General features: G+C 52.8%; 10 protein-coding genes across 10 annotated transcripts; 6 read left to right on the top strand and 4 right to left on the bottom strand.

Annotated features, from left to right (window-relative positions):
* Positions 1-157: 157 nt before the first annotated feature.
* N7459_004281 (acetolactate synthase catalytic subunit) lies at positions 158-2,493 on the top strand (the record flags this gene model as incomplete). Its single annotated transcript, XM_056943465.1, has 5 exons — positions 158-321; positions 374-472; positions 544-611; positions 667-2,352; positions 2,423-2,493. 5 exons carry the CDS (start codon positions 158-160, stop codon positions 2,491-2,493), a joined length of 2,088 nt encoding a protein of 695 aa, XP_056800348.1.
* Positions 2,494-3,753: 1,260 nt separating this feature from the next.
* On the top strand, positions 3,754-6,634 carry N7459_004280 (vacuolar protein sorting-associated protein 35; the record flags this gene model as incomplete). Its single annotated transcript, XM_056943464.1, has 5 exons — positions 3,754-3,890; positions 3,971-4,608; positions 4,663-5,645; positions 5,700-6,248; positions 6,320-6,634. The coding sequence occupies 5 exons, from the start codon at positions 3,754-3,756 to the stop codon at positions 6,632-6,634; spliced, it is 2,622 nt and encodes an 873-aa protein (XP_056800347.1).
* Positions 6,635-7,377: 743 nt separating this feature from the next.
* On the top strand, positions 7,378-8,475 carry N7459_004279 (uncharacterized protein; the record flags this gene model as incomplete). The annotated part of the gene is made up of 1 exon (XM_056943463.1): positions 7,378-8,475. One exon carries the CDS (start codon positions 7,378-7,380, stop codon positions 8,473-8,475), a length of 1,098 nt encoding a protein of 365 aa, XP_056800346.1.
* A 643-nt stretch (positions 8,476-9,118) lies between these two features.
* On the bottom strand, positions 9,119-12,917 carry N7459_004278 (uncharacterized protein; the record flags this gene model as incomplete). Its single annotated transcript, XM_056943462.1, has 4 exons — positions 9,119-9,609; positions 9,664-9,762; positions 9,814-11,739; positions 11,807-12,917. Coding segments are annotated over 4 exons (3,627 nt in total), but the record flags the coding sequence as incomplete, so codon positions are not given.
* Positions 12,918-14,396: 1,479 nt separating this feature from the next.
* Positions 14,397-15,377, top strand: rho2 (uncharacterized protein; the record flags this gene model as incomplete). Its single annotated transcript, XM_056943461.1, has 5 exons — positions 14,397-14,431; positions 14,554-14,710; positions 14,774-14,779; positions 14,838-15,029; positions 15,090-15,377. 5 exons carry the CDS (start codon positions 14,397-14,399, stop codon positions 15,375-15,377), a joined length of 678 nt encoding a protein of 225 aa, XP_056800344.1.
* Positions 15,378-16,132: 755 nt separating this feature from the next.
* Positions 16,133-16,827, bottom strand: N7459_004276 (mitochondrial 54S ribosomal protein mL40; the record flags this gene model as incomplete). Its single annotated transcript, XM_056943460.1, has 2 exons — positions 16,133-16,476; positions 16,599-16,827. 2 exons carry the CDS (start codon positions 16,825-16,827, stop codon positions 16,133-16,135), a joined length of 573 nt encoding a protein of 190 aa, XP_056800343.1.
* A 568-nt stretch (positions 16,828-17,395) lies between these two features.
* On the bottom strand, positions 17,396-18,931 carry N7459_004275 (RING finger domain protein; the record flags this gene model as incomplete). Its single annotated transcript, XM_056943459.1, has 1 exon — positions 17,396-18,931. One exon carries the CDS (start codon positions 18,929-18,931, stop codon positions 17,396-17,398), a length of 1,536 nt encoding a protein of 511 aa, XP_056800342.1.
* A 515-nt stretch (positions 18,932-19,446) lies between these two features.
* Positions 19,447-22,077, top strand: N7459_004274 (uncharacterized protein; the record flags this gene model as incomplete). Its single annotated transcript, XM_056943458.1, has 4 exons — positions 19,447-19,652; positions 19,702-20,515; positions 20,575-21,224; positions 21,273-22,077. 4 exons carry the CDS (start codon positions 19,447-19,449, stop codon positions 22,075-22,077), a joined length of 2,475 nt encoding a protein of 824 aa, XP_056800341.1.
* Positions 22,078-22,277: 200 nt separating this feature from the next.
* Positions 22,278-23,361, bottom strand: N7459_004273 (uncharacterized protein; the record flags this gene model as incomplete). Its single annotated transcript, XM_056943457.1, has 3 exons — positions 22,278-22,804; positions 22,861-23,016; positions 23,070-23,361. 3 exons carry the CDS (start codon positions 23,359-23,361, stop codon positions 22,278-22,280), a joined length of 975 nt encoding a protein of 324 aa, XP_056800340.1.
* Positions 23,362-24,525: 1,164 nt separating this feature from the next.
* N7459_004272 (MDR family MFS transporter) lies at positions 24,526-26,350 on the top strand (the record flags this gene model as incomplete). The annotated part of the gene is made up of 4 exons (XM_056943456.1): positions 24,526-25,079; positions 25,132-25,157; positions 25,211-26,145; positions 26,198-26,350. The coding sequence occupies 4 exons, from the start codon at positions 24,526-24,528 to the stop codon at positions 26,348-26,350; spliced, it is 1,668 nt and encodes a 555-aa protein (XP_056800339.1).
* Between the last annotated feature and the right edge of the window lie 114 nt (positions 26,351-26,464).

The following is a 26,464-nucleotide window of genomic DNA, read 5'->3' as shown; positions in this document are numbered from 1 at the left end:
CGGTGGGCAAAGTCTTGACTCAGAGCGGTCGGTTGGTTTTGGTTTAAGGCGTTTTTCCTTCCCCCAGAGAAGATCGCGGCAAGGGCAATTGGATCTCATTTTTCTCCTCTCGACTCACGCTGCTCCTTCGTCGCTGGCCTGATTGTCGACGGTCAAGATGATGTCTCTTAGGCCATCAAAAAGTGCCTTGCGCACCATCCACCTCCAGAGGCAACTTATCTCTGGACGCCGGTCCTTCTCGACTTCATTTGTGGCTTCGGCTGCCTCGCCCCACCGCTCTTCTGCCCAGAAGCGTAAGCAGAGCACTGCAACGGCCACATCGTGAGTTTCGCCGGCGACTATGGCTTTTCAAGATCCTAACCCCGTCGGACAGTGACTCCAGACCCGCCCCTAGCCCGGCCTTCAACCAGGAACCTCACCGCAATGAAGTCTCGCCTCTGCAGAACCGCCAGCTCCCTGAGCTCGATGACTCGTAGGTTCTTCTTTGCCGCCAAGCATTGAATTGACCGGAGCAAACAACAACTGACTGATGAATGATAAAAGAATGGTTGGAATGAGCGGTGGTGAGATCTTCCATGAGATGATGCTTCGCCTGGGTGTGAAGCAAGTCTGTGAGTAATCCGTTGTCGTCCAAGGCTAGGTCTATTTCTCATACGTGATACCTAGTCGGCTACCCCGGTGGTGCTATTCTTCCCGTATTTGATGCCATCTACAACTCCAAGCACTTCGACTTCGTCCTTCCCAAGCATGAGCAGGGTGCCGGCCACATGGCCCAAGGCTACGCCCGTGCTTCTGGCAAGCCCGGTGTTGTTCTCGTTACCTCCGGTCCTGGAGCTACCAATGTCATCACACCTATGCAAGATGCCATGTCCGACGGTACTCCCATGGTTGTCTTCAGTGGTCAGGTCGTGACCAGCGCCATCGGAACCGATGCTTTCCAGGAAGCCGATGTGGTGGGTATTTCCCGTGCCTGCACCAAATGGAACGTCATGGTCAAGTCTGTTGGCGAGCTGCCTCGCCGCATTCACGAAGCTTTCGAAATTGCTACCAGTGGTCGCCCCGGACCCGTCCTTGTCGACCTGCCCAAGGATGTCACCGCCAGCATTCTCCGCAACCCGATCCCCATGAACAGCACCATTCCCTCCCTCCCCAGTGCTGCGACCATGGCCGCTCGTGAACTGAGCCAGAAATCCCTTGAGGCTACCATCAGCCGCGTTGCTAGCATGGTGAACGTTGCTGAGAAGCCCATCCTTTACGTCGGTCAGGGTCTTCTCGCTCGTCCCGATGGTCCTGAGATTCTCAAGGAGTTGGCGGACAAGGCTTCCATTCCCGTTACCACCACTCTTCAGGGTCTGGGTGCATTCGACGAGCTAGATCCCAAGGCTCTGCACATGCTTGGCATGCACGGCTCTGCATACGCCAACATGGCTATGCAAGAAGCCGATTTGATCATCGCTGTTGGTGCCCGATTCGACGACCGTGTGACCCTCAGCATTCCCAAGTTCGCTCCGCAGGCCAAGGCAGCTGCTGCCGAGGGCCGTGGTGGTATTGTGCATTTTGAGATTATGCCCAAGAACATCAACAAGGTCGTCCAGGCCAACGAAGCCGTCGAGGGTGACTGTGCCGACAACCTTCGCCTCCTTCTACCCCAGGTCAATGCCGTCTCTGAGCGTCCTGAGTGGTTTGAGCAGATTAATGACTGGAAGGCCCGTTTCCCCCTGTCGCTCTACGAGCACCAAACCGCCGAGGGCCCTATCAAGCCCCAGACTGTCATCGAGAAGCTTAGCGAACTTACTGCCAACAGGAAGGAGAAGACCATCATCACCACTGGCGTTGGTCAGCACCAGATGTGGGCTGCCCAGCATTTCCGCTGGCGTCACCCTCGCACCATGATCACTTCCGGTGGTCTTGGTACTATGGGCTTCGGTTTGCCTTCCGCTATTGGAGCCAAGGTTGCCCGTCCCGAATGTCTGGTTATCGATATTGATGGTGATGCGTCTTTCAACATGACTCTTACCGAACTTTCCACTGCTGCTCAGTTTGGCATCGGTGTCAAGGTCCTCCTGCTTAACAACGAAGAACAGGGAATGGTCACACAGTGGCAGAATCTGTTCTACGAGGACCGCTACTCCCACACTCACCAACAGAACCCTGATTTTGTCCCTCTTGCTCGTGCTATGCGTGTTGCTGCCGAGCGTGTCAGCAAGCCTTCCGATGTGGAGGCTAAGCTGAAGTGGCTGATTGAGCAGGACGGCCCTGCTCTTCTGGAGGTAATCACGGACCGGAAGGTCCCTGTTCTTCCCATGGTGCCCGCTGGCCGTGGTCTTCACGAGTTCCTGGTCTACGACCAAGGTAAGTGCTCATATTCCCCATGATGCCCCGTTCTGGCCGGTCGTGAATGTTCACTCACATAATCCCACAGCCAAGGACGAGGATCGCAAAGCGCTCATGCGGAAGCGGAAGGTCCCCTTTGAAGTCAACCAGCGCGATTGAATGTGCCGAGGCAATTGACTTGCCAGCGCCCTCATCCGCCGGATGCTCCACCATTTGAACCACCACTTCCTTTTACTGTTGATATCCATGGCGTTTTATTGGCAGGTTCAACAAAAGCGATTGAGAGACATCAGTTGAGCTTGAAATTCTTCAAGATATCGCCCGCTGCGGGCTGATTCGGCAAAAGCTCTGGCGCCCGATTCTTTGAGTCCCACCAACTCGATGACGGGCCTGGCCCCCTCCCTAGATTCAAGGGATTTTGAATGACATGCATGGTGATAATTAAGTCATGTTTCGGGGTTTATTCTTATTTTTGCCGCCTTTCCAGTGTGTGTATATAATGTTCATGTGCGCAATCACCGTTGATATTGGAAACTGCCGTGTGACGGCCCACCACTACAGTAGGTAGTCACTGAATCACGATATGCTTTATCACCCAGTGTTCTTCCCTTTTCATGTGATATTAGTTTCTACCCAGTTCATCTGAGGACAATATTACAGGCACATATTGAGATCTTGATACACCAGAACACCAAGTAGTGGGAATTGTGCTTTCGGTTAGACAAGTCTGTACGGATTTTGCTACCTGTTAAGTTTTCGAGATGGGATTCTTGGAGTTCTTGGCCTGCACAAATAATGTTGCCTAGGATTACTCTTTGACAATGTGCCATGGCAAGACCGACTGCATTTTGTACCATGTTTGTGGACATGTCTAATGCAAGCAATGATTCGCCGAAGCCCGCAATCCTTGATTCAACAGAAATAGGCTACCTTCCCGAGGGCCTCTCAGCCATGTTTCTATATGCAATGTTGTTTGTGGCCACGTACCATACAGGTGGCCTCGTGCTTGAATATGGCGGCCTATCGATAAGGGGGCCAGTTTGGCGTGTGCCGGGCGGAGTATCATATGCAATGAAAGCTCGTATTTGAGTGTTATTAGACTCATTAGTGACCGTAAAATTCGGGCGCATGGTTGAAAGAAGAACGGTAGACAAGAGGACGCGCAGGCAGAACAGCCGGAGTGACGTTTCGGGGAATGTTCCCCCATGGTGTGTCACTACCCAATGACAACGAGCTTAGGGATCCCTCACCATCTCCAACTCCAACTCGTGCGAACTCCTCCACCCCTCCCCCTTCCACCCACTCACATGAATTGCGCTTGTAAGCAATTGTGGTGAAGAGCCCTTGCAAGCTTCGTCGTTGCTTTGAAGCGCAGGTGTTTACGGTTCTCCTGCCCAGCTCCCCCTCACTCCCTCCACGATGGCTAGCCCACCGCCTGTCACCGAGGACCAAACCCGCCTCCTCGAGGAGGCATTGGGGGTGGTGAGGCAGCAGTCGGCAATGATGCGCAAATGTCTAGAGACCCCCGGCAAACTGATGGATGCGCTCAAGTGCGGGTGAGCTGTCCACTTCCTCTAGGCAGCGATAGCTGATCTCTGCGCAAGGAACCTCGTGCTAATGAAACATGGTGCTCTAGATCGACCCTTGTTTCCGAATTGCGAACCCCCAGTCTGGGCCCGAAGCAATACTATGAATTATACATGGCCGTTTTTGACGCCTTGCGGCACCTGTCCGTTTATCTCAAGGAGAACCATCCTGTCAACCACCTGGCGGACCTGTACGAGCTCGTGCAGTATGCCGGCAACATCGTTCCCCGCCTATACCTGATGATCACCGTCGGTACTGTGTACATGTCTGTGGAGGATGCACCAGTCAAGGAAATCATGAAGGACATGATGGAGATGAGCCGTGGTGTCCAACATCCGATTCGCGGCTTATTCTTGCGATACTACCTGACTGGCCAAGCGCGCGATTTCCTCCCAACAGAAACCGGGGATGGTCCGCAAGGCAATTTGCAGGACTCGATCAACTTTGTCCTGACGAATTTCGTGGAAATGAACAAGCTCTGGGTTCGGCTCCAACACCAAGGTCCCTCGAGAGAACGGGAGCGGCGGATACAGGAGCGGCGTGAGCTTGAGCTGCTCGTAGGCAGCAATGTTGTTCGTCTGAGCCAGCTAGTCGATCTCGATACGTACAAATCTGGTATTCTACAGGCGCTGCTGGAGCAGGTTGTGCAGTGTCGCGATGTCCTGGCGCAAGAGTATCTTCTGGAAGGTATGGCTTCGTTCGTTTCGACTCTTCGATGACACTCACCGACTCTTTTGATAGTTATTACAAAGGTCTTTCCGGATGAGTTTCACCTGCACACCTTGGATCTCCTATTGTCCGCCATTGCTCGACTCAACCCCCACGTTGATCTGAAGAAGATCGTCATTGGGCTGATGGATCGCCTATCATCGTACGCGGCAAGAGAATCGGAGTCAACGGCGGATCCCGAAGCCCGTGAACAGAGCGAAAAGGAAGCGGTCACCCGGCTATTGGAGAAGCTCGAGATTGGTAAGGAGACGAAGAAGCAAGAACCTACCGAGGCCACGGATGAAAATGCTCAGGAGAACGGCGCAGAGGAATCAGCCAAAGTGGACAAGCCCTCTGAACCCTCTGGACCAGCAGAAGAAATAAAACAACACACGAATGGCGCAGATGCAAAGCCCGGCATTCCGCCAGAAGTCAAATTGTATGATATCTTCTACGATCAGGTGGTCGGTCTGATCAAGACGCGCGCATTGCCCATTGACGACACCATGGCCCTCCTGGTTTCGCTTGTCAACCTTGCATTGCACATTTACCCAGACCGACTGGAATATGTCGACCAAGTACTCAACTTTGCGACCCAGAAGACCGCTGAATACACTGACCACGCCGATCTGCATTCGGCACCGACCCAGCAACACATTCTTCATCTTCTCAATGCCCCCCTCCGCTCCTACGTCTCCATTTTCACAGCCCTGGCGTTGCCGCACTATTTGCCGCTTTTGACATCACAGTCATATCCTACCCGGAGGGCCATCGCAGGCGAGATCGTTCGGGGTATTCTCGAAAACAAGATCCTTGTTTCGACTACAGAGAATCTCGACCGTGTGCTGCAGGCTGCCAAGGTCTTGATCAAGGAGGGCACGCAACAATCGGTCGGCTACCCAGGTGTGCAGTCCCAGCGACGCGGTGGAGAAACAGATGAGACGATCGAGGAACAGGGATGGCTCGCAAGATTGGTGCATCTGATTCAAGCAGCGGATAACGATACCCAGCTCAAGGTATGACAACCCAGAACTTCAGGGAAAGCGACTCCAAGTTAACATGGCCGATAGCTTCTTCAAGCAACGCGCAAGGCATATATAGAGGGCAACGAGCGTATTCGCTATACCACGCCCGCCATTGTCACAGCTTCCATTCGCCTCGCTCGGAAATTGAAGGCACGCGAGCACTACGATGACAACTGGCAATCCCAATCATCCGCACTTTACCGCTTCATGCACCAATGTGTCAACAACCTGTACCAGCGCGTGAACCCCGGCTGTGCGGATTTGGCCCTCCGATTGTTTGTGATGTGTGGTGAGGTTGCGGACCAGACAGGCTTTGAGGAGGTCAGCTACGAGTTCTTCGCGCAAGCATTCACGATCTATGAAGATGCCATCAGCGACTCCCGTGCCCAGTTCCAGGCCGTCTGCATCATTGCAGGTGCTCTTCACGGTACTCGTGGTTTCTCTAAGGAGAACTATGATACTCTGATCACCAAGGCTGCTCTTCACGGAAGCAAGCTTCTCAAGAAACCCGATCAGTGCCGTGCAGTTTACCTTGCAAGCCACCTCTGGTGGGTTGTCGAGAACCCGCAGCGAGGGGAAGAGGATCCCAAGAGTGTAAGAGATCCTTCATTCTGTCCCCTTTGCTTATTATTCATCTGATGTGTGATACTGACCAATTCTTTCAGCTCTACCGTGATGGAAAGCGGGTGCTTGAGTGCCTTCAACGAGCCCTCCGTGTTGCCGACGCCTGCATGGACACTGCTGTATCTGTGGAGCTCTTCGTGGAAATTCTCAATCGCTATGTCTACTACTTCGACCAGCAGAACGAAACCGTCACGACCAAGTACCTCAATGGACTCATTGAACTCATCCATTCCAACCTTCAAACCAGCGAGGACGACCCTAACCCCAGTTTGGATGCCCCAAAGCGCCATTTCGAGCGCACTCTGGAGTACATTCGGTCTCGCGACTACGAAGGAGTTGTGACGGAGCGGCAATGAATCAAACTACGTGGATAAATCTTGGAGTTGCGACAGGTGTTCTCCAAGGCTTGGGTCGGGGCTCTGGGAGGATTGAGCCGAATTCCTCAAGGAAGGCTTGGCTATTTGTGTATGAGATATTACTGTGCAGGAATCCTTAGGGACGTCCTGGTCTTCATCCTTGGTTCTTCTCTTATGTCTTTCCTTATGTCTTGCCCCTCTCTTGCCCTTGTTTTGTTTTCTCTGGAAGCCGGCCTCTCCCCCGATCCTGTTCTCTCTATTTCTACTTTCCGAGTATATACAGTGTACCATTGTCTCTGGGCAACACGATACCATACCATTCCACGTTATTCGATCCATTGCCCAGTCCCGCTCGGTCAGTTCCCTTAAAGCGTACAGGGAATCTAAGGGATTTTTGTGGTCAGTACGTTGACACTCTCAGCGTGTTTGACTTCCCTTCGATTATAGATTCTTCCAAAATATTAACAGAGATATCTAGGTACATGGACCTATATGGGTGACCACACGGTGGGAAGTAGTTTTGCTGTTTCTACTCACCGCAGATAATTGCTTCTGGCACCTGTAGCAGAGGCTTTACAGGAAATATCAGGTGGATATCAGGCTTCCAACAGAAAAAAGTATGCATGGGGCCAATACGCCACTTCCTCAAGGGCGCTAAATGGTGCCAATACTCGACGACAATAAATGGCCCCCGAGCCCTCCCACTTCGGCTCCAACCTTGGAACTCGATCGAGTCGGCAGATATGACCGCCCTCTCCTTCCTTCGCTTATTCCGAAAGGAAGAACTCCCCCGGCGCATTCGACGCACCGACCCAAACGCAGTGGGTATTCTCGACTCCACCTGTGAGATCAACGGTGACCCCTTCAACGGGTGGAAACTACCTGTCCCGCCGCCAGACCAACGCCGGCTTGAACTCGGCACCCGCCCATGCAACCCCCAACCCCAGAGCAGGTTTTTCCAGCTGCCTCTGGAAGTCAGAGAATTGATCTATAAAGAGCTCATGGGCGGTCGTCGCGTGCACATTGACTACGTGCACAAGCGGCCGTCGCCGTTTCGGCCGCAATCCATATCAAACAAGAAACGTCCTAACAACCACTGGCAATGGTGGCATGTTGTCTGCCAGCGGTGTGACTCATTCATCGAAGACCGCGATCATGATCGGTGTCCGAGCTATATGTGTGAGTACCAGGACGCATGCGATCTTGGATGGAGAGCTGCGCCGGAAGGGACCAAGATCGGAGGCGTCGAGTGGTTGCAATGTTGTCAGATGAGGTCAGTCATTCTCCGTGATAACCCTGCGAGAGATACGATGCACCACGCGCCATCCAGAGCAAGAAAGCTCACCGCAAGCAGCTACCAAGAAGCCGTGCCAATTCTCTACGGCACCAACGTCTTCGTGACCGGCGAAGCGCTAGACACTCCCTTCCACATGTCTAGAGTCCTACTACCGGACTACGGCTCTCGTATCCGAGCCATGGACATCTTGATTAGAATTGGAAAGCCCAATTGTGAACCACCAGAGCTAACGGGAGCCTGGGCAACGGTCTACCCGGCCCTCTTTGCGCTTTTCGATCAGGCCTTCTGCAATGTGCGCCAGCTCCGCGTGACGATGCACATGAAACCATGGGATATCCCGCCCGTAACGATGAACGAGGAAAGCATGAAAAAGTTCCTTGCACCATTGGATGCCCTCGCAAAGAGCCGAGAGTGGATCCGATTGGAGCTTTCGGTCCAGGGCGATTGGTATTCTACTTTGGAGGGCTGGGCGAAAGCGCAGGACACATGGACGCTTACGCAGACGGAGTGGACTCCACAAATTCCATTTAATTGCGGCATATGATCTTGTTTGCTGATGGCGTGGCGTTGGTTTCTTATATACTCGACTACTACTGTGACCGCCAAGGCTGGTCCTCTATCAGATGTCGAGGGCGGCAATGAGGCGTACTTCGGAGTGAGATCGATCCTTGGCGTAACGGACACCTATGCACCCCATGTATGATACGAGATTGGTCCTCCTCAATTGCCTTAGAAGACAACAAACTACGGAAGCATGGTTACATAGGCAATCTGCATTCAGACTCCCCAGGGAAAATAGACGAAGAAACCTTCGATCATGCAATTGGGTCAAGGACGACAACGGAGAGGGATACTGTCCCAAGCTCCACGGATATCGCTGCATAATGCAGAAAGGCCAATATGATCTCATACCGTACAGAAAAAGCAATCCCGGATGCCCCAGGTCCAAGTCCAGCCGACTTGGACACAATAATAAACCAATCAGCAGAAACGCATGGCAGAAAAAAGAGAAAGACTTCAGAACGTGTGGATGAGTGTTAGACGTGAACCCGTGACGCTTCAATTCAAGAGAGGAACATAAATAGGGAAGAAGAGGGGGAAAGGAAGAGGCATTCAGAAGTCATTCCGATAGATTGCACCAAGGACACTGGTCCCCAAGCAATGAAGGGTTCGTTATCATTCCGGGATTAAGAAGTCCCGCCGTACAGTCCAGCCTGAGGGGAGGAGTACTGTCGTAGCACCGAGGGACCACCAAACCCACCAAAAGTGGCAGGGTGGCTGTTCCCTGGAATCGGACTGCCGATATCGCCTGGCACAAGACTGCCCCGATGACCCGAAATCGCACTGTTGGTATCTGGCTCGAACTTGACGTAGCGACCATTCTCATCTTCTTTGATAAAGAAGGACCCACCGCCGTTCTGGTGATTTCCCTCGGTATCGCAGATATCAAGCATTTCATCCAACGAGATCGCCGGCTCGTTCGAAGATCGCAATTGCTCGACTTGACCAAGGACCATATTCACGGGGTGGTATCCCCCGGAGCCGGACATTGGGCTCAGCGAGTTGAGTTGCTTGCAAGCTTGGATCATCAATAGACGGATAGTAACTGGGCGGGAGGTATGTCCGCGATGATGACCACCGGCGGCAAAAACGTTGTGTGGTTGTGACCAGCCACTCCCTAGGCATTGTTAAAGATACAACTTGAGGTCGTCGTTGAGGGAGGGGAACCTACCAGTTGTTGCTCCCCAGGTGGAAGCACCAGGGAAAGCGGAGGCTCCAAAAGGCGTAGCACCCCAACCGGAACCACCCGCGAAATTCGCGTTCTTGGATCCTACAATTTAGGTTAGTCAACTGATTTAAGTTCTAGTCAAAATGCACTTACCAAGAGGATCGGGGAACAACGAGGACCCTTGGAAGCTAGCCCTCGATGGCGCTGGGAACTGTCCGGGAGCCGTGGCGCCGGGCAGCGACTGCGACAACTTCGATGGATAAGGTGCATCAGTATCGTCAAGCAGCGCGCTGCTACCCAGCTGAGCACTCAAATCATCCACATCTCGTTGCGATTGAGGGTGACCACCCTCATGCTGGTCCTGTGCAGTGCTTGGTGGCCGTTTGATAGGACTTGGCCGCGAAAATGGGAATGCCTGGGTCCCTGACTCCAATGGAGGACGGTCAAATGAGCCAGATGGCTGTCTTGAATGAGTCTTTGCGAAGCCAGGTTGCTGCATAGGGAATGCGCCGGGAGCCGCATGGTGTCCAGGGAAAGGTAGGCCATGACCAGGCTCAAGGGGGAACCCTCGGCCAGGTGGCATAGGACGTACTCCGTTAATCCCAGGGGGTGCAGGAATCCCACCGGGTCCGGGGAAACCTCGAAGGGGGTTCATTATCTGCGAGTTGGGAGAGTTCATGTGCAAATCAGGCGGAAGCGGTCGACCACCCATTCCCGGAAGGCCCGGGGGATTGGATGGCAGTCCACCCAAGCCCGGGAAACCGGGTGGATAAGTTCGACCTAGAGGTGATAGAGGTGCAGAGGGCTGAGGATGATGCAAAGGAGGCTGTTGCTGGGGATTTGGCCTGCCGGCGAGAATTCCAGCTTGGGCTTGTACCAAAGAGCGCGGCGAGATTGACGGATGCAGGGGAATATCCGAGGACGCAGGCTGGGAGTGAGGAGATGAAGTGTGAGAGCCATGTTGGGACGCCTGGCGCGGTCTCCCAGGAGTCGAAACCTTTGGAGCAGCAACAGGTGAGGCTATACTGTGACGTGGGGACTGTAGAGAAGCGGGAATGGCCGGCGATTGAAGATTCGAGGGAATAGGAACGGGACCAGGATGTGCCGCGGGTCTTGCTTGAGCATCACGCTTTCCAGCACGCTCTTTGGCTTCCTGTTCCACCTTGGCTGCCGCCTCTCGATCCTTCTTTGCCTGCTCCTCACGCAACTTGCGCTCGTGTTCCTCCTTGGTCCTCTTCTCGCGAGCTTCACGCTCCTCCTTCTCCTTGCGCTTGGCTTCTTCGCGTCTCTTCTTTTCCTCTTTCTGCTCGCGTTGCTTGCGTTCAGTTTCGGCTTGCTTATCCCGTTCTTCCTTGAGGCGGCGTTGTTTCTCAGCTTCCTTGCGTGCACGTTCTTCTTCCTGAGCTTTACGTTCAGCCTCACGCTTCTTCCGTTGCTCCTCACGCTTCAGTCGCTGCTCCTCGAGTTTCTTCTCTTGGGCGGCTTTAGCTGCGGCTTCTTCGGCTGCTTTCTCAGCATCCCGGCGGGCCTTTTCCTCTTCTTTCGCCTGCTTTTGCAGTCGCTTTTTGTCCTTCTTCTTCTGTGCTTCGCGGGCCTTCTTGGCATTCCGCTGCTCTTCTCGACTTTCTTCTTCCAGAAGCTCTTCCAAGAGCTGTTTCTGGCGTTGTTCGGCAACCTTTTCTCGATATGCTGTCATGACTCTTTGTTCGAACATACGAGCAGCAAAGATCTGGAACATTCGCCGCCCTTCTTGCATTCGCTGCTCTTCCGTCATGGCATCCTGCCAGTAACTGTCAGTATACGGATCTCCCGAATAGCTGCCTCGAGAACGGACCATCTCGTCCTCGTCGAACTCTTCCTCTTCCTGGCTATCATAGTCTTCGTCCTCTTCGTCATCGTAGTCTTCATCGTCAAGAGGACCATGATTATGGCCCGCATGGAACGACTGATGAGCAGCGGCTATGTTGTATTGGGTATCTTCTTCTCGTTGCATTCGGCGCTCAGCTAATTGTTCCATCATATCGATGAAATGCTTCCCGTCGTTTTTGAGAAGATCGTCCGCCACCGTAAGGATGCCATCTGAGCGAAAACAAAGTCAGAAAATTGATTCACCTGGAACAAGGTCCGCAGCAGGCATCCCACATACCTTTCACAGTGAGACTATTCCCAAACGCAAAGAAGTCCGCGCGAGCAGCACGAGCTTCCTCGTCTTCGTACTCATCGCCACTATACAGCTCATCGTCCTCATCATCCTCATCATCTTCATCTTCATCATAATCGTCTTCAAGATCCTCGTCCTCCTCCTCGTCCTCCGGCAATTCTTGGACTCGACCCCTTGACGGGTGAAATTGACCATGAGTTCGCGTATGCTGACCAGGGGATCGGAGGGGAGGTTGGTACAATCGAGGTGGAGGGATGATGGGAGCGCCTTCGTCGAAGGAGCCCTGGTTGTTGTTGGCGTATTGTTCGAGCTCCTCGTAATATGCATCGTACAAAACTTCAAGCTCTTCTTCAATGGCGGTCCGTTTCCGGCCACAAACGGTACAGCTGCAAGAGTGCTTCTGTTGCTCCTTCATCTTCTTCAGCACAGCATCCTTCTCCACCTTGACGAGCTGGCGCCGTTCCTCCTCGCCCAGCTCAAACCAGAAGGTCCTGATGTTCTCACGTTCTTCCAGGGATGACTGGTTCCAGATGCTGCTTTCCTTAGCAGACTTGGCAGGGAAGCGATTGGCATATGGGTAAGAGTGTGGCGGCGGAGGATGGGAGAAGGTGGCGGATGGTGTAGAGAGTGGAGTCGAACTGCCGTCAGCAAGAGTGTGCGAGCCAGAACGACCTTTCTTGTTTTTCGTTTTCTTTCCTCTCTGACTGGATGCAGGTAGAGGGTCATTGGGATCATTCGAAATCGGCAAGTCATGCGATGCGCCCAACTCCCCGTTCTTGTAGACATGCCCAACACCAGCATGGTTGAGCTCTGTAGTGTCGATTTCACCATTGTCGTCGTAGTCATGTTGCCCATCAGCCGCGACCCGATCCACCGTGTCCGTTGAGGCGTGCATTTCGGATGGGTCCACGGCAAGGCGAGCCGCTTGTTTCTGTCGACGTTTTTGCTTCTTGCGATTCACGGCCGGCGGCGGTGCAGGCATGACTCCGGTGGTTGAGGGGTGGCTCAAAGGTCCCCGCACGTCGCCGTTGGTCATCGGTGTCGGAGTGGTCGATGCATGAGTCGTCATGGTGGATGTGGATGAAGCTCGGAGAAACTGCTCTCAGCAGCGGACTATAGCCAGCAGCAAAAGGTCTTTGGTTAGAAGAGAGCAACGTCGGGGTGGGTGGGGGACAAAAGCGCAAAGAGCCTAAGTAAAGCGGAGAGCGGGAGGACGAAAGAACCTACCAACAAAGCTCCGGTCAATCCAATGCAGTGACCAACTCACCGAAAGCAAAATCCCCAAGTCAATCAACAAGGGGCTGGTCGCTATGCCTTTGTTGATCCCTGGCGAGGGGGGTCTCGGCGGAGAAGGCAACGGGAGGGGTGCGGGATCAGGCTATGGGAGGAGGGGGGTGAAAGGCAGTAATCTCGGCGGGTCAGGACGTGTTCGCTGTTCGGAAACGAGACCGGGGCGCTGGAAGACCCGCGGAGGCAGTCGGACAGCGAAGAGCAACCAGGGCCAGCAAGTCAGCAAAGCCCTGAGCGCGCGGGACAATGAGGGTGCGAGATCTTATGCCGGTGATGATGGATGGGATGGGCTTTCCTGCGTTCTGGCTGGTTGTCGTGCCGCCGCAACGGGATAGCCGCCGCAAGCGAGTTGGTGCCTGAGGGTTCAGGCAGCAATCACAGTTGTGCTCAATTCCAACAGTTAGAGGCACCCAAGGGGTTTCTATAGCAGTTATTGACTATATTATCTGAATGCCCTGCGGTTACTCTCTCTACGGGCAACCTGCGCTGGACGTGCACTGGGTGACTCTCTGATCACCTGACTATGATGCCACCGCCCTTTTTATGCATGATATTGCTGGGCGGTGTGCTCACACGTGATGCACTTGGCGTTACCGCCAGCAGCGCCGCGAAGCTGCAATGCTCCACTGCGCAGTGAGACACGACCAAGCGCTAAAATAAAAATAACTCCGTCATAACCGAGAGGGAGAAAGGAGATGTTCGGGAAACTGGATGATCAGACGGGGAGCTGCCATGTGTGTATCTAGGTCCATCGTAGTCAATCGTCACGCGCCTGAAATCTCCGGAATTCTAGCCCATTTGGTATGATGGTTGTTGTATCTACGCTCTCTCCATCATCTTGATCGCCATCAGCAAATCGGCAAATCCCCCAACGCTCGCTGACTCAAGTTTTCTCCCACTCGTTCCTCTGACTCTGCCGCGCTCCGTGCTCGGTATAATCCGTCTCCGGTGGATCAGATCCATTGCGAGGGATCGTCGTGTCAGGCCGTCCAATTCGTCAACCCCATAAACCAACTCTGGACCTTCAGCCCCGGCGCGCGACCGCCTTCTCCCCCCCAACACCGGACTGGCACGTCACTGTTTTCGTGTATCGTTAGGCCAGCCTTCCCCCGAAGATTATTGGGTGGAATAAAGCGTGTGTGCAGGGCTGAACTCCCCTTACCCCTGCCTGCTTCCGCCCGCGCTTGGTCATCTAAGCCTCGACTTCCACCTCGACTTGTGCTGCTCGAGCAAATCTTTCTTCATCCCTCATCCGAACCCCCTTCGATTCCTTTGGCCATTCAAGATGGCCCAACAACAAGCTGACAATGTGATGCGGAGGTACGCGCGTCCACCATACCCACCACCTGCCATGTCTTGTCATACCCCCTCCCGGCCCAATTGTACGAGAGCATCCCGCACCACCAGAGCCTCTCGCTGCGGACAATTAGATTGTTGAAAAGCCTGAGACTGGAATTGCGCTCTGCAGTCGACGCGTTCATGGATTCCTCGTCAGATGCTAATGTGGGCTCGCTCAACAGGAAGCTCGTGATCATCGGAGATGGTGCCTGTGGGAAAACCAGTCTGCTCAGTGTCTTTACGCTCGGCTATTTTCCAACCGTAAGCCTTTATTCGCACTGCCATTATAACGAATTCTAACACTAACATGTTGTCTCATTACAGCATTATGTTCGTCGGTGATCAGCTCCTCCGTCAAGTGCTCGCATGTCTAACTGTGGATCCTTAGGTGCCCACGGTGTTCGAAAACTATGTGACGGATTGTCGGGTCGATGGCCGCTCCGTGCAATTGGCTCTCTGGGATACAGCAGGACAGGAAGATTATGAGCGCTTACGCCCACTGGCTTACTCGAAAGCACACGTTCTTCTCATCGGCTTCGCTGTGGATACGCCGGATTCGCTGGAGAACGTGAAGCACAAGGTTCGTCGCAGTACCTCTGGGATGGTCACCCACAACCCAAGTCACTGACGCAAATGATAGTGGATTGAAGAAGCGAACGAGCGATGCCCCGGTGTGCCCATCATCCTGGTGGGCCTTAAGAAAGATCTCCGCGAAGACCCGTTGGCCATCGAAGAAATGCGCAAGAAGTCGCTCAAGTTTGTGACAACTAAAGAAGGCAACGAGACAGGGGCCCAGGTTGGGGCCCGTAAATACCTTGAGTGCTCGTCCTTGACGGGCGAGGGTGTCGACGATGTATTCGAGGCCGCCACCCGTGCCGCCCTGTTGACCTTCGACAAGCGCAAAGGCTCATGTTGTGTGGTCCTATAACGACTTGATTTTCTGTGCGACTGTGCGACATTGCGACTGCTTTCTCTGCCAGCGTTCGGCTCTATCTCGACTTGGGATCATCGATGGGCTTGATTCACGTCCTGGTCTGCCCGTGGCCCCGTCGACGATTCCGTTGTACCATGCATCATTGGCGTTTGGGTGGCTCTAGTGCTCGCCTGGTTGATTTGGTCCGAGTTACGATGTCTGTTGTTCTTTTCCTTTCCGGCTTCTCTGGCCATGTCAATTCTCTCGGAGTACATTCTCCCCCTATCCCTTTCTCTCATGTCTTTCTTTACGTGTCATTTCTTTTCATTCCTCTCATGCACGTGCAACTACGGATTCCCGTCTCTTATTGTCAGCTCTCCCGAAGTGCATTGCGAAAGCCACTCATTTTCCCACTTTTCCCTCATTTCTCTTCTTTTGTGTAGTAGTCCTATCTCTTTCGTCTCCGTTGCCCTTGTTGTCTCTTGTACTAAGGGAGGATATATAATTCACTGTTTCTCAGGTTTCTCAGCTAGCTTTGTAGAATTGGGCCCAGTGGCGCTGGTATTCGACAATGTTTGATCAAATGGGCACGGATAAGAATGCGCTTCCAAAAACGCAGTCTAGCTGCTAGTTCCTAGGAAGCACCAAAAAAAATGCATATAGTACATAGCGCCAAATGATACAGAATGATCCCAAACAGCTGTGGACGAGCAAAGACATCCAACAGTGTTTCACTTTGATGATCCCCCATTCCCTAGATGCTAACGCCTTTATTTCTTCTCCGGGCGCTTCCACTCATGGTTCCATCCCTCAGCAGGCGGGTACTCCGTCTGCTGGCGGCCATACTCGATAGGGAATAAATCATTGAAAATACCCTTTTTATTCATGGACACGCGAAACAGCTTGCCGCCATCCCCAGCACCGGTGCGTAGCTCCTCACATGCAGACTCCATGCTCTGGTACTGGCGCTGCAGCTCGGCTTCCTGATTCTGGCGCTGCTTCGCCTGGAAGAGCTGCCAGGCGCGGTGGATGGTCCAGTGACGGAGGTAGCGGTTTCGAGAGAATCGGAGCGGGCGTGGGGTTAAAGGGTGGTGAAGGAAGTAGCGGATGAGCGCTGTTGAGGTATGTTAGCATTGGTCATACTTCAGTGTCTTTTCCAGTAGAGTGGATGCGGCCAGGACGGGGCTGAGGTTGGCAATTGAAAGCATTGACTAGCTCCAATGCAAGAAGACGTACTGATTCTCTTATCCACTGATGGACCCCCACCCTTTCGCTTTTCCAGGGCACTTGTCGACGAGAAAGGTGCTGATTGCACGGCTGCCGTGATCAGGCCAGGTTGTGGTGAGGGTCGTCGGGTCAGGGTTTCATGGCATGCGCGGGCGATCATCGGGCGTGCGGGTGTGAGAGACATGGGAATTCGGAATACATTCGCCAGGGACGTGAGGGCGGGTGATAACGACCGCATTATGGTGGGATATGGGGGGATATGAGAGAAGCGGGAGTAGCAATGCAGTCCGGAGCGAATAATTCCCTGACGGCAGAATCGAGTCCGCCCTAAATTAGCCGCGCGCTTAATCTTCTTCAACATATCGACTTGTAGATATGATCCGACTATTTGCGCTCGGTTGATGCTTAACTAGTTGTATGCTTCTTTCCTCAGACGAGAATAAATTAATCTTGCAATGCAATTCAACTGTAAAGTTTTCCACAGTCGCGAAACCTATCAAAATGTTCATGTCATGTTAAATCTACACATGAGTAAGAAACTCATTGTCAAAATGTGTACCATGTCAAAAGTACAAAACGTAGGTTAAGTCATTTGTGATGAGAATCAATGAAGTACACCAGGATGGAATCTGAGCCGATCATGATGTTTTGCGGTATTGGGGTCGTAAAGGGCATCAAATATCAAGACGAGATGCGTCTAAATGGCGCATCCCGCCAAATCGTCAAGTATAGTCACCGTGGGGGAAAACGCCATGTTGATGCAAAGAGTGTGTCCAGTCAAACCAGTAAAAAGAGCCAGTAGATGCTCAACCATACATTTTCGCGAATTTGCCGCCTTTTGCAGCCTGCTTTTTAGCCCGGTCATAGTTCAGGACCTTGCGTCGACGGTGTGTCTGGGCTAGCTTCCATCGACAGTAGAGGACAAGTGCATCTTTAAGCAGTACGAAGACACATCCACCCACCACACTGCGACCCCAGCGAGTTTGCAGAAGCCCTGGTCGACTCCGTTCCAAAACCGACGATGGAGTTGTCCATGATTTGGGTAGGACATACTTCAGCAGACCACCCATCGACGCTGAGATGGCTGGGAATACAAGTGCGCCGAGAACGATATCTGCGAGGTTTCCGGTATCATGAATAATCTCATTTTGTCGTCGCCCAAGATCCAGTCCCTGGCCGTTGTTCTGACCGCCGTCTTGACCTTGTGCTTGTCCATCCTGGGCGCCTTGGTCAGCGCCATCGTCGTTCTCTCCGCCAGGAAGAGCTTGAGCCTCGGGTAGCTCGTCGTCATCGCCCATTCCTACCTGTAATTCGAGATCAATCTCCATGAGAATTTGACCGTTGGCGTTGTCGCCAAATCGGTTGAGGCCTTCCGCCTGATCCTGCTGTTGCACTTCATCCAATACTTCCTCCGCAGCGCGAGGCTGGACCTCCGCAATCCACTTTCGCTCCAAACCGCCAAAGATTCGATCATAGAGTACCCCGTAGAAACTCTTGACATACGGTAAAGCAGCGAATGTCATAGCCGGGGTGGGCGGCCAGAGATCGAAATCGGGTTCCTGGCCGGGGCTGTGTGCCGCAAAGAACAGGACGGGAATGGCCGGGAGGAGGCCCTCGGCGTAACGTGTGCGCGAGAATATTAAAACCAATGGAATGAGGGGTAGACCAAGGTTCATTCCAGGGTTCCACGGGCCATCCACACTATCCTCTAGGATCTGTTTTGCCTCTTCGGTTCCGAAGACGAGGTACATGGAGTAGACACCATGCGCGCAGCACCCTGCCCACACGGTCCCAGCCACTGTGAAAACCATTCCTGGAAGGACCAACCGCCCTGCGACCCTCTCGACCAGACGCAAGGCATCGACGATGTAGCTGCGCGGGCGGGTGACAACAATCTCTGACTTGCACTGTGGGCACTGCATCTTTGCGCCACCCCCATTCCGCCTGCGCGACCGGGGATTCTCCATATCGGCGAGCCAGTCAAGCAAGCAGGCCTCGTGGGCTGTCAGCGCACATGGGCAGGGAGAGCGCCATTCTAAGTTCAAGGGCGAATCCTCTGTTTCATCTGTATAGCAGATCCAGCACTTGCGCGGCTCTTCCTGACTGTGGCGTGCCGAGTCTGAGGGGCGACTGACGGTTTTCTCGGTGGCTTCGGTCGTGTTCTCCGAGGAGTTGGGCGTTGAGGAGCCTTTATTCAGCAGGACTGTCTCGACATCTTCGGTCGACTCTATCTCAGAGGACACACCCTCAAGTGAGGAGGTGCCATCTGGGTTAGCGGAGGTGGTGGCGCCATCGGACGACCTCGTCCTCCCAGCGGCAGAGTAGCCTGGGAGGGACGCCATTGTGGCGACGGGAATGTGACTGAAAGGAACACGAAGATAAGAGATGGGAAGATTAAAGAGCTGAGCTTGAATGTCGGGAACAGAGTGTCAGCATCTTCAGGACAGTAGAGGGACGAAGTCTGGCAGGGAAGGTTGAAGCTCCGCAGACGGAGGCATGTCTTAAGTACCCACCTGTTCCGCCATTCCACGCAACCAGCGCCGTCTCGGCTGCGATCCGCGGCTGTCGCCGCAGTCACGTGTCGGTCACGTCAGAACCGCTGCGGCGAGCGTGCTGCTTCTCGTCCTGTCGCTTTCGCCCTAATTGCAGTCGGTTAGACCGACGTGCCTCACAATCGACCACCGACATACGAGGTGAATCATTCAATTTCATGGCTGACAATCCAAATATCTGATCTGACGAGATCACCGGCAACGCGCCTCCAGCGCTTAGCCGCATTATTAATCAACGCGGTCTCAGAAGCTCTGGGTGTGCATGGTACTTAGTGCTCACCTATACAGCTGAAATATCAAACATCATGCCCCGAGGTGATCTATTGCAGGCGACCCAAGATGTTGCAATCCATGATGCCGAAGAAACCTCTGCGACTACTGCATGCGAGCAATGTCGAGTTCGCAAAGTACGCTGTGACAGGCAACTTCCCCAGTGCTCCAACTGCGACAAAATCAATACCCTTTGTGGATACCCGAACCGGGAGAAGCGAGTGAATCATGCTAAGAAGCTGTAGGTCCCCCGGGAATGAAGACATGCCTGATGCTCATAGGTGATGTAGGGTTGAGGATGTCGCCATTCTAGCCTCTCGACTAGACACAATCGATCAGACCATGAGCAAAGTAGTCTCTGCACTCCAGGAAATATCATCCAACCTCCAAAACTCTCGATCAGGCATTAGCCAGGAAGCGAGACCTTCCACATGCCTAGATGTGGAAGACATCGAGTCCTTCTTTCAAGCGAATCGCGCAGCCGACAAACCGCTATGTTCCAGACCCTCTCATACTGACACTGCTGGGAAGTATATTGCCCCTCGTTCTCTATTTGAAAGTTCAAGGCGCAGTCTGGCCGGCCTGTTGGGCCAACTGAGCTTCTCCTCGGTCGAGCATGCCAGTTCTGACCAAACCAAAGATGAATCGTCAGCCTTTCTCAAATCAGGAGCTGTAGAATTTGAGCTCCGCGTGAAATATGATTTATTTCCCCTGATTTCTAAATTTGACCCACCATTGGCTGTTGACGGACAGCCAGTGGCTCTGCCGCCCAGGGGACTTCTAGAGAATTGCCTGCCAGACTTCCTTGACCACTTCAACGCGATGGCTCCATTGTTTGATGCACAGCGCCTCAGGGATGCCATTGATGCTTATTATGCTACCGGGTGTTTCAACCCCGACGAAGCATATCACCTGTGCTTCAGCAATATCATCGTGCTGACACTAGGACTCAAGGCTCGACTGGCACGTATGGACCAAAGAAGTCAGAATGGAATGAGCGATGAGCTTCTCCCGGCATTTTTGGGCAATTCCTTTCGTGCACTTCAACATCTCAGTGCCTTTTTACAACCTCGATTGATTAGCTGTCAGGCTCTTACAAGCTTGGTATGTTGGTCTTGGTAACTACTATTCTTCATCACCGGGACGACTAACGGAACTTGAAGGCTGTGGTAGTGCGAGAATATCACCAAAGTGATATTTTCACAACTGTCTGTCACACTGCTGTTGTTGCAGCCAAATCCATCGGACTTCAGCAGGGCAATTGTCGGAAAGATAATCGTCTCTCTGCAATCAATGAGGAACGACGCGGCTTATACTGGTCTATCTTTGTAATGGACAAGCAACGAATCTACATCTCCGGTCAGCCATTTGACTTGCATTTTTACGACTCTGACGCCCATCTTCTTCAACCTACTTCACCCGAGAGCCAGGTGCAGCGGTGCCAAAAAGCCCATATTCACATTATGGCCATTTGGGAGCAGATCTACATCTACCTCTACTCACTACGTGCACTCCGAAGGAGTACTACCCAGCGGCAACACCATATAGTCCATTTAGATCGCCTTACTTGCAAATGGTACAGCCACTATGCCCCTCTTTTGTCCATCCAACATTCTGCGGAAATGACGGTCGGCGACCGTTGGCTGGTCGAACTGAAGTATACGTTTCACATCAGCCAAATCCTTATTCATCGTTGCTCGCATGACAAAGCCAGTCAGCAAGTGACACTATCCAATTCTAGAGCTACCTTGCAAATGATCCGGAAGGTGTTCCAAAACACGCACACCCAAGCGTCTATCACGCTCCTCTCAAGGTGAGCACCTTCGTTGTAATATTGTACTACCCGATCTAACAGTCACAGGCTCCTTCGACATTATCCTCTAGTGGCTATACATGAGTTGTTCTCATGCTTTGTAGCCAGTCCGAGTGTTGATCTCTTGGGGGACCTCTATCTTATCCAGGGCGCTGCCGAAGCGCTCGATGCTTTGTGTGACCCAAATACACCCACTGCATGCGTGAACAAAATCAACGAGGGAGTCCAGTGGTACAGAGAGGTTGCTCGGGTCTTTCAACACCGTTGGGAAGATTTTAGATCAGATTCATCCACGCTTTTGAGTCATATCTCCCAGAAGTCTTTGAAACGACCACACGACTCATGCCATGACTCCTCTGAACCGTTTTCGGAGATTTCATCCCACAAGCGCAGGGAGACGCTTTCATCCAATACCTACTATGTCAATCCGCAACCGCAAAACGACTACAGTCGATCCATATCGACGTCCGAGAGTACTTTAGGCGTCGATACCGTTTATCCAGCGAGCATTTATCCCAGTTTGAGTGTTACTAAAAAGCCACCAACTGGCTGCGAGATCAGGAATAATCGTTCTGCAGTAAACACCGACCCCCCAGACGAGCTCGCAAAACTCCTAGACGATGCTGTGCCATCTTCGTATCCGCCACTTTCTCCCGGGCTGTCAATGCCAAACCTGAACGGCCCACTGCCAAGCCTAGATTTTGTCCCCTATTCGACATGCTTTGAAAATGCTAGCGTTGGGGAAGATGATTGGCTTTTTACATCTTTACTCGGCCAGGACAGTTTTCTCGGATCTGAGGGATTCAATCCGGATGGTCACTCTGTGCCAGATGAATTCTTTCTTCATCAATAGCTACCGAGTCCCTTCGAGAAATCATGCTATGCACGGACTCACGACATGTTTTACACTTGAAGAGACATGGTGAAAGTGTTTATGATGAATGACCAAGCACAAAATGAAGCTGAGTAACTGTCACGGAGTACCAAAGTATATAAATCGGAGCTCAATACATAGACATTCGAGGCGAACTTCGAATGACAGGGCTTCGGCCTCTAAAAGATAGCCATGGCGCTGGGTGGCGAGGAGACACCCCCTTTCTGATTCAGCGGGACCGAAGACACAAAGAACGACCACCTATTCAGCTCTTTGCATTTCTCCGCCAGAGCCTCGAGGTCGAACAACTCTCCAATCGGCATACCCCATCCGGCAAGAAGATATTCATGCAGCAAGACCTCCGGGTTTCGTGGCGGCCACACCTCGAACGCGAGGCTGTCGCCGGCCACGGCTGCAAATCCCGAGTTCCAGATCCATCGAAGCATATCGACCGTCGGCTCAACACCAGCTAAATGGGGCATGGGCTTCGTGGCATAGTCCATCTTCTCACTGATGGTCATCTTGTTATCCCAGTCCCGCGTGATGCCGATTCGCATGAAGAGGATGTCGCCCTTCTGAATGCTAATGTTGCACTCTTTGGTGATTTCCAGGATCTCCGAAAGCTTCACTTCATGCGGAGAAAAGCTGTTGAAGTTGATGCCTTTCTTGTCGGCATACGAAGCGTAGTCAATCAAGATTCCTCGTCCTAAGGCTGCTATCAGTTTGTGGTGGTGGAGGTGTTATGGGAGTCACCAGGCTCACCAGCAATTCCATGCTTTGCCCAATGTTGAATACCAATCCGGTCATTCGAACGGTCTTGTATCTCTGCAGCGGTTGTGCCACCATAAAAAACACGCTGCTCTTGCCCCGGGATACTTTGCGAGCAGTGGCGGAGTCCGTCCCACTGGCTGCTGACCTCTATTGGTTATCAGTTCCTGGATCATCTCGCTTACTAGCTGGGGAGCTCTCACGAGGATTGAAGATGTAGACATCGTCAAAACAGACCCCGCCCATCAGAGGTAAGATATGGTGTTGTGCAGTTGATCGACCCAGCCCGACAATTTCCAGTTTGGCCATATCCCATTGTAGCGTCACACGCTCACCGTTTCTAATCTCATTACTTGCCGCCTTGGAAACCCGTTCTGGAGTAAGCAGGGTGAGCTTTCCCAATCCCTCTTCGGCACTGCCGGGCTCGCCAACCCATACCTGGCGAGGGTTGGGAAGCTCATCAAAGGGAAGATCATAAAGAGGCGAGGGAGACATGGTCGAATGTATCTGCGACTCTGTTGATGGTTGATTGTGTTGAGATTGGCATCACAAAGTCGAGGGCTGTCCTGTATTTATATGGTCACTCCTACACTCGATGACAACACGCATTTATCCTTTGGGGTGCTCCAGCGGAGGATTTGAAAATGCCGCCGGCTTCTTAGAAGCTCCGTCGGTGCTTGAGAAGGGCCTATCACAGCTTCAGAGCGTGCTGGTGAATATAATTGAACTTTGGATGAATAATGTGTGCTTGGTGCGTGCCATCCATAGAAGGAGATGGCAGTATCTGATTAGCCAGATGGCCCCCACCACTCGGTGCCGGAATCCGGGGGCCGAAGAGAAGATTAAGGGACAAGCTATTCGGGGGATTGTTTTTGTCGCTGTCTATATGGGCACTATGTGTGTGTGTGTGTGTGTGTGTGTGTGTGTGTTATGGCCCTTGCATTGATCATTTTCTATTTGAATTATCCCCAGGAAATAAGAGCTGCTGCCTCCCGATAGTGTAAGGCATCAACGTATCACGGTTCATTGAAGTGGTTCCTCATGCCTGGCCCTTGATCGATCTCTCTTTATGCTCCAATCTTCTCTGACACTCATTTACCTTTGAAGATGGCTGGGCTATTTTCCACAGATTCACCTTTGAGTATTGGCTCGAAACTGTTTAGTTCTGCTCTGGATGCATGGCTACCTTGTTTTGACTCGAAATAGATTCCAAGCTTAGGGTTGCGCTCGGCCTTGGTGTGTTGGCAGTTGCAAGATCTAGCATTTGTGTATCTAACATTTGCTTCTTGATTTTTGGCAAAATTTGGATCCGTTTAGACTGATCAACGATGATGTGGAAAGGTTTGGTCTCGAGAAGACTTCAGTCGTGGTAGACTATCTTGGGGGGTGGGTGAAGGGCAAGCTACTCTAGCAGTCGCGGTCAATCTGAGTCGGTACCTTCAGGAGTAGAAATGATACCCATCTCCTATCGCCTGCACTTTCCAACGATCACCAAAATCCATTCTTGAAAGCGCTGGTCCTCTGTTCTTCCGGTGGGTCATCGCCATTCGGCGATCGGGATCCTTCAGCTGCCGATTCCGAATACGATCACGACAACCTCATGCGATATAAAAGCGCTGCCTCCGAGCAGTTCACCCCAGAGCCACGCAACATCAGAAAATGGCTGGAAACAACGATCCTTCGTCTGAGCAGTCCGACTCATCTCCAGCTGTGTCAGAAAGAACCAGTGCCTCCCCTCGCAGCCGGCTCCAGATCGCCGTGGTCCTGTCGTCGCTCTGCGCGGCAGTGTTCGTTGCAGCTTTAGACGTCACGATCATCACCACCTCCCTCCCCTCGATCGCCGGCCACTTCCACTCCAGTTCTGGATATACCTGGATCGGAAGCTCCTACATCCTGGCCAACAGTGCGACCATACCCTCCTGGGGCAAAGTATCCGATATTTGGGGGCGACGGCCCTTGCTGTTGGTTGCCAATGCCATCTTCTTCGTGGGGAGCTTGATCTGCTCCGTGGGTGATACCATGTCCTTGTTTCTCTTTGGTCGGGCTGTACAAGGGCTGGGAGCTGCTGGGCTTCTCACTCTCGTCAATATCTGTGTTTGTGATCTCTTCTCCATGCGGGATCGAGGGCTATATTTTGGACTGACTTCCGTGGTATGGGCGCTGGCTTGTGGAATTGCACCAGTGCTTGGAGGAGTCCTTACGGAGAGAGCAAGGTGGGTGATGTTGGTGGCCATTGACGAATCCTTTTACTGATTGGCTCTGTAGCTGGCGATGGTGCTTCTGGATCAACTGTATGCCGCCCCCGTCTGGTTCTCTCCACTGGGTATTAACCAACGTCAAACAGTGCCCATTACCGGCCTCGTCTTTCTTTTGCTTTGGTTTACACTAAAGCTAGACACTCCCCACACGCCAATCTGGGATGGCTTGAAAGCTGTAGACTGGACTGGCTGCATGTTTGTGATCGGCAGCACCATTATGCTGCTGCTTGGTCTGGACTTTGGCGGAGTAACTCATCCCTGGGACTCAGCGACGGTCATTTGCCTCATTGTATTCAGTGCTGTGGCACTGGGCTTGTTTGTGGTCAACGAGTGGAAGCTGGTCAAATACCCCATCATCCCCCTGGTTCTGTTCCGGGACCGATCAGGAATTGCTTCATTCTTGGTCTGTTTCTGCCATGGCTTCATTTTCATGGGCGAAGCCTACTACTTACCACTTTATTTCCAAGCCGTTCTCGGTGCTACCCCGATCATGTCGGGTGTCTATCTTCTGCCGCTGGTTCTCTCCATCTCCATCTTTGCGGCTCTGACGGGTCTTTTCATCCAAAAAACAGGCAAGTATGTGCCGGCGGTGTGGGTAGGACTTGCTCTCCTGGCACTCGGCGTGGGTCTTCTCATCAATCTAGAACCTACAGCCAACTGGGGCAAGATCTTGGGGTTCCAGATCATCTCGGGGGCGGGGGTGGGCCTCAATTTTGAAGGTCCACTGCTAGCATTACAGGCGGTGGTCGGCGCAGAGAATACAGCGACGGCAACCGCCAGTATCGGGTTTGTGAGGAGCCTTTCCACTGCGGTGTCCGTAGTCATCGGCGCGGTGGTCTTTCAGAATCAGATGGCAAGGGAAGGGCCTCGAATAGCCAATGTGCTGGGTCAAGAGCTGGCCAGTCAGCTTGCAGATGGCGGAGCGACAGCCAACATAGACCTCATCAATGCGCTCCCTATAGCGCAGAAGATGGTGGCTCAGCAAGCATTTTACCGATCGCTGCGAACCATGTGGATCATGGTAAGTGTACTCTCTGACGTGCAGACTGTCGACATTCTAATTAGGTTCGTAGTATGTTGCATTTGCAGCTGTGGGCCTTGTGGCTGGACTGTTCGTGGACGCCCATCATCTCAACAAGGAGCATGAAGCCGTAGCCATTGGGCTGCACGACATTACTCCCGACCGCCCTGGTTCCCATGTCGAGCAGTCGGCGCCTATCACATAGAAGTCCCATAGATGACCACGCGGCGTTTTGGTTCTTGGCAGATATGACATCGGGGTACGTCATAGCGAACCGCAATGGGCAGACATCAGCAAAGGATCCTCTGGTCGATACCGG

This window comes from Penicillium hispanicum (genome assembly GCF_028827665.1).
Source record: "Penicillium hispanicum strain IBT 35686 chromosome Unknown utg000004l_segment0_segment0, whole genome shotgun sequence".
Lineage (NCBI taxonomy): Eukaryota > Fungi > Ascomycota > Eurotiomycetes > Eurotiales > Aspergillaceae > Penicillium > Penicillium hispanicum.
The sequence above is the reverse complement of the archived record's forward strand: the minus strand, read 5'-3'. Positions and strand labels throughout refer to the sequence as shown.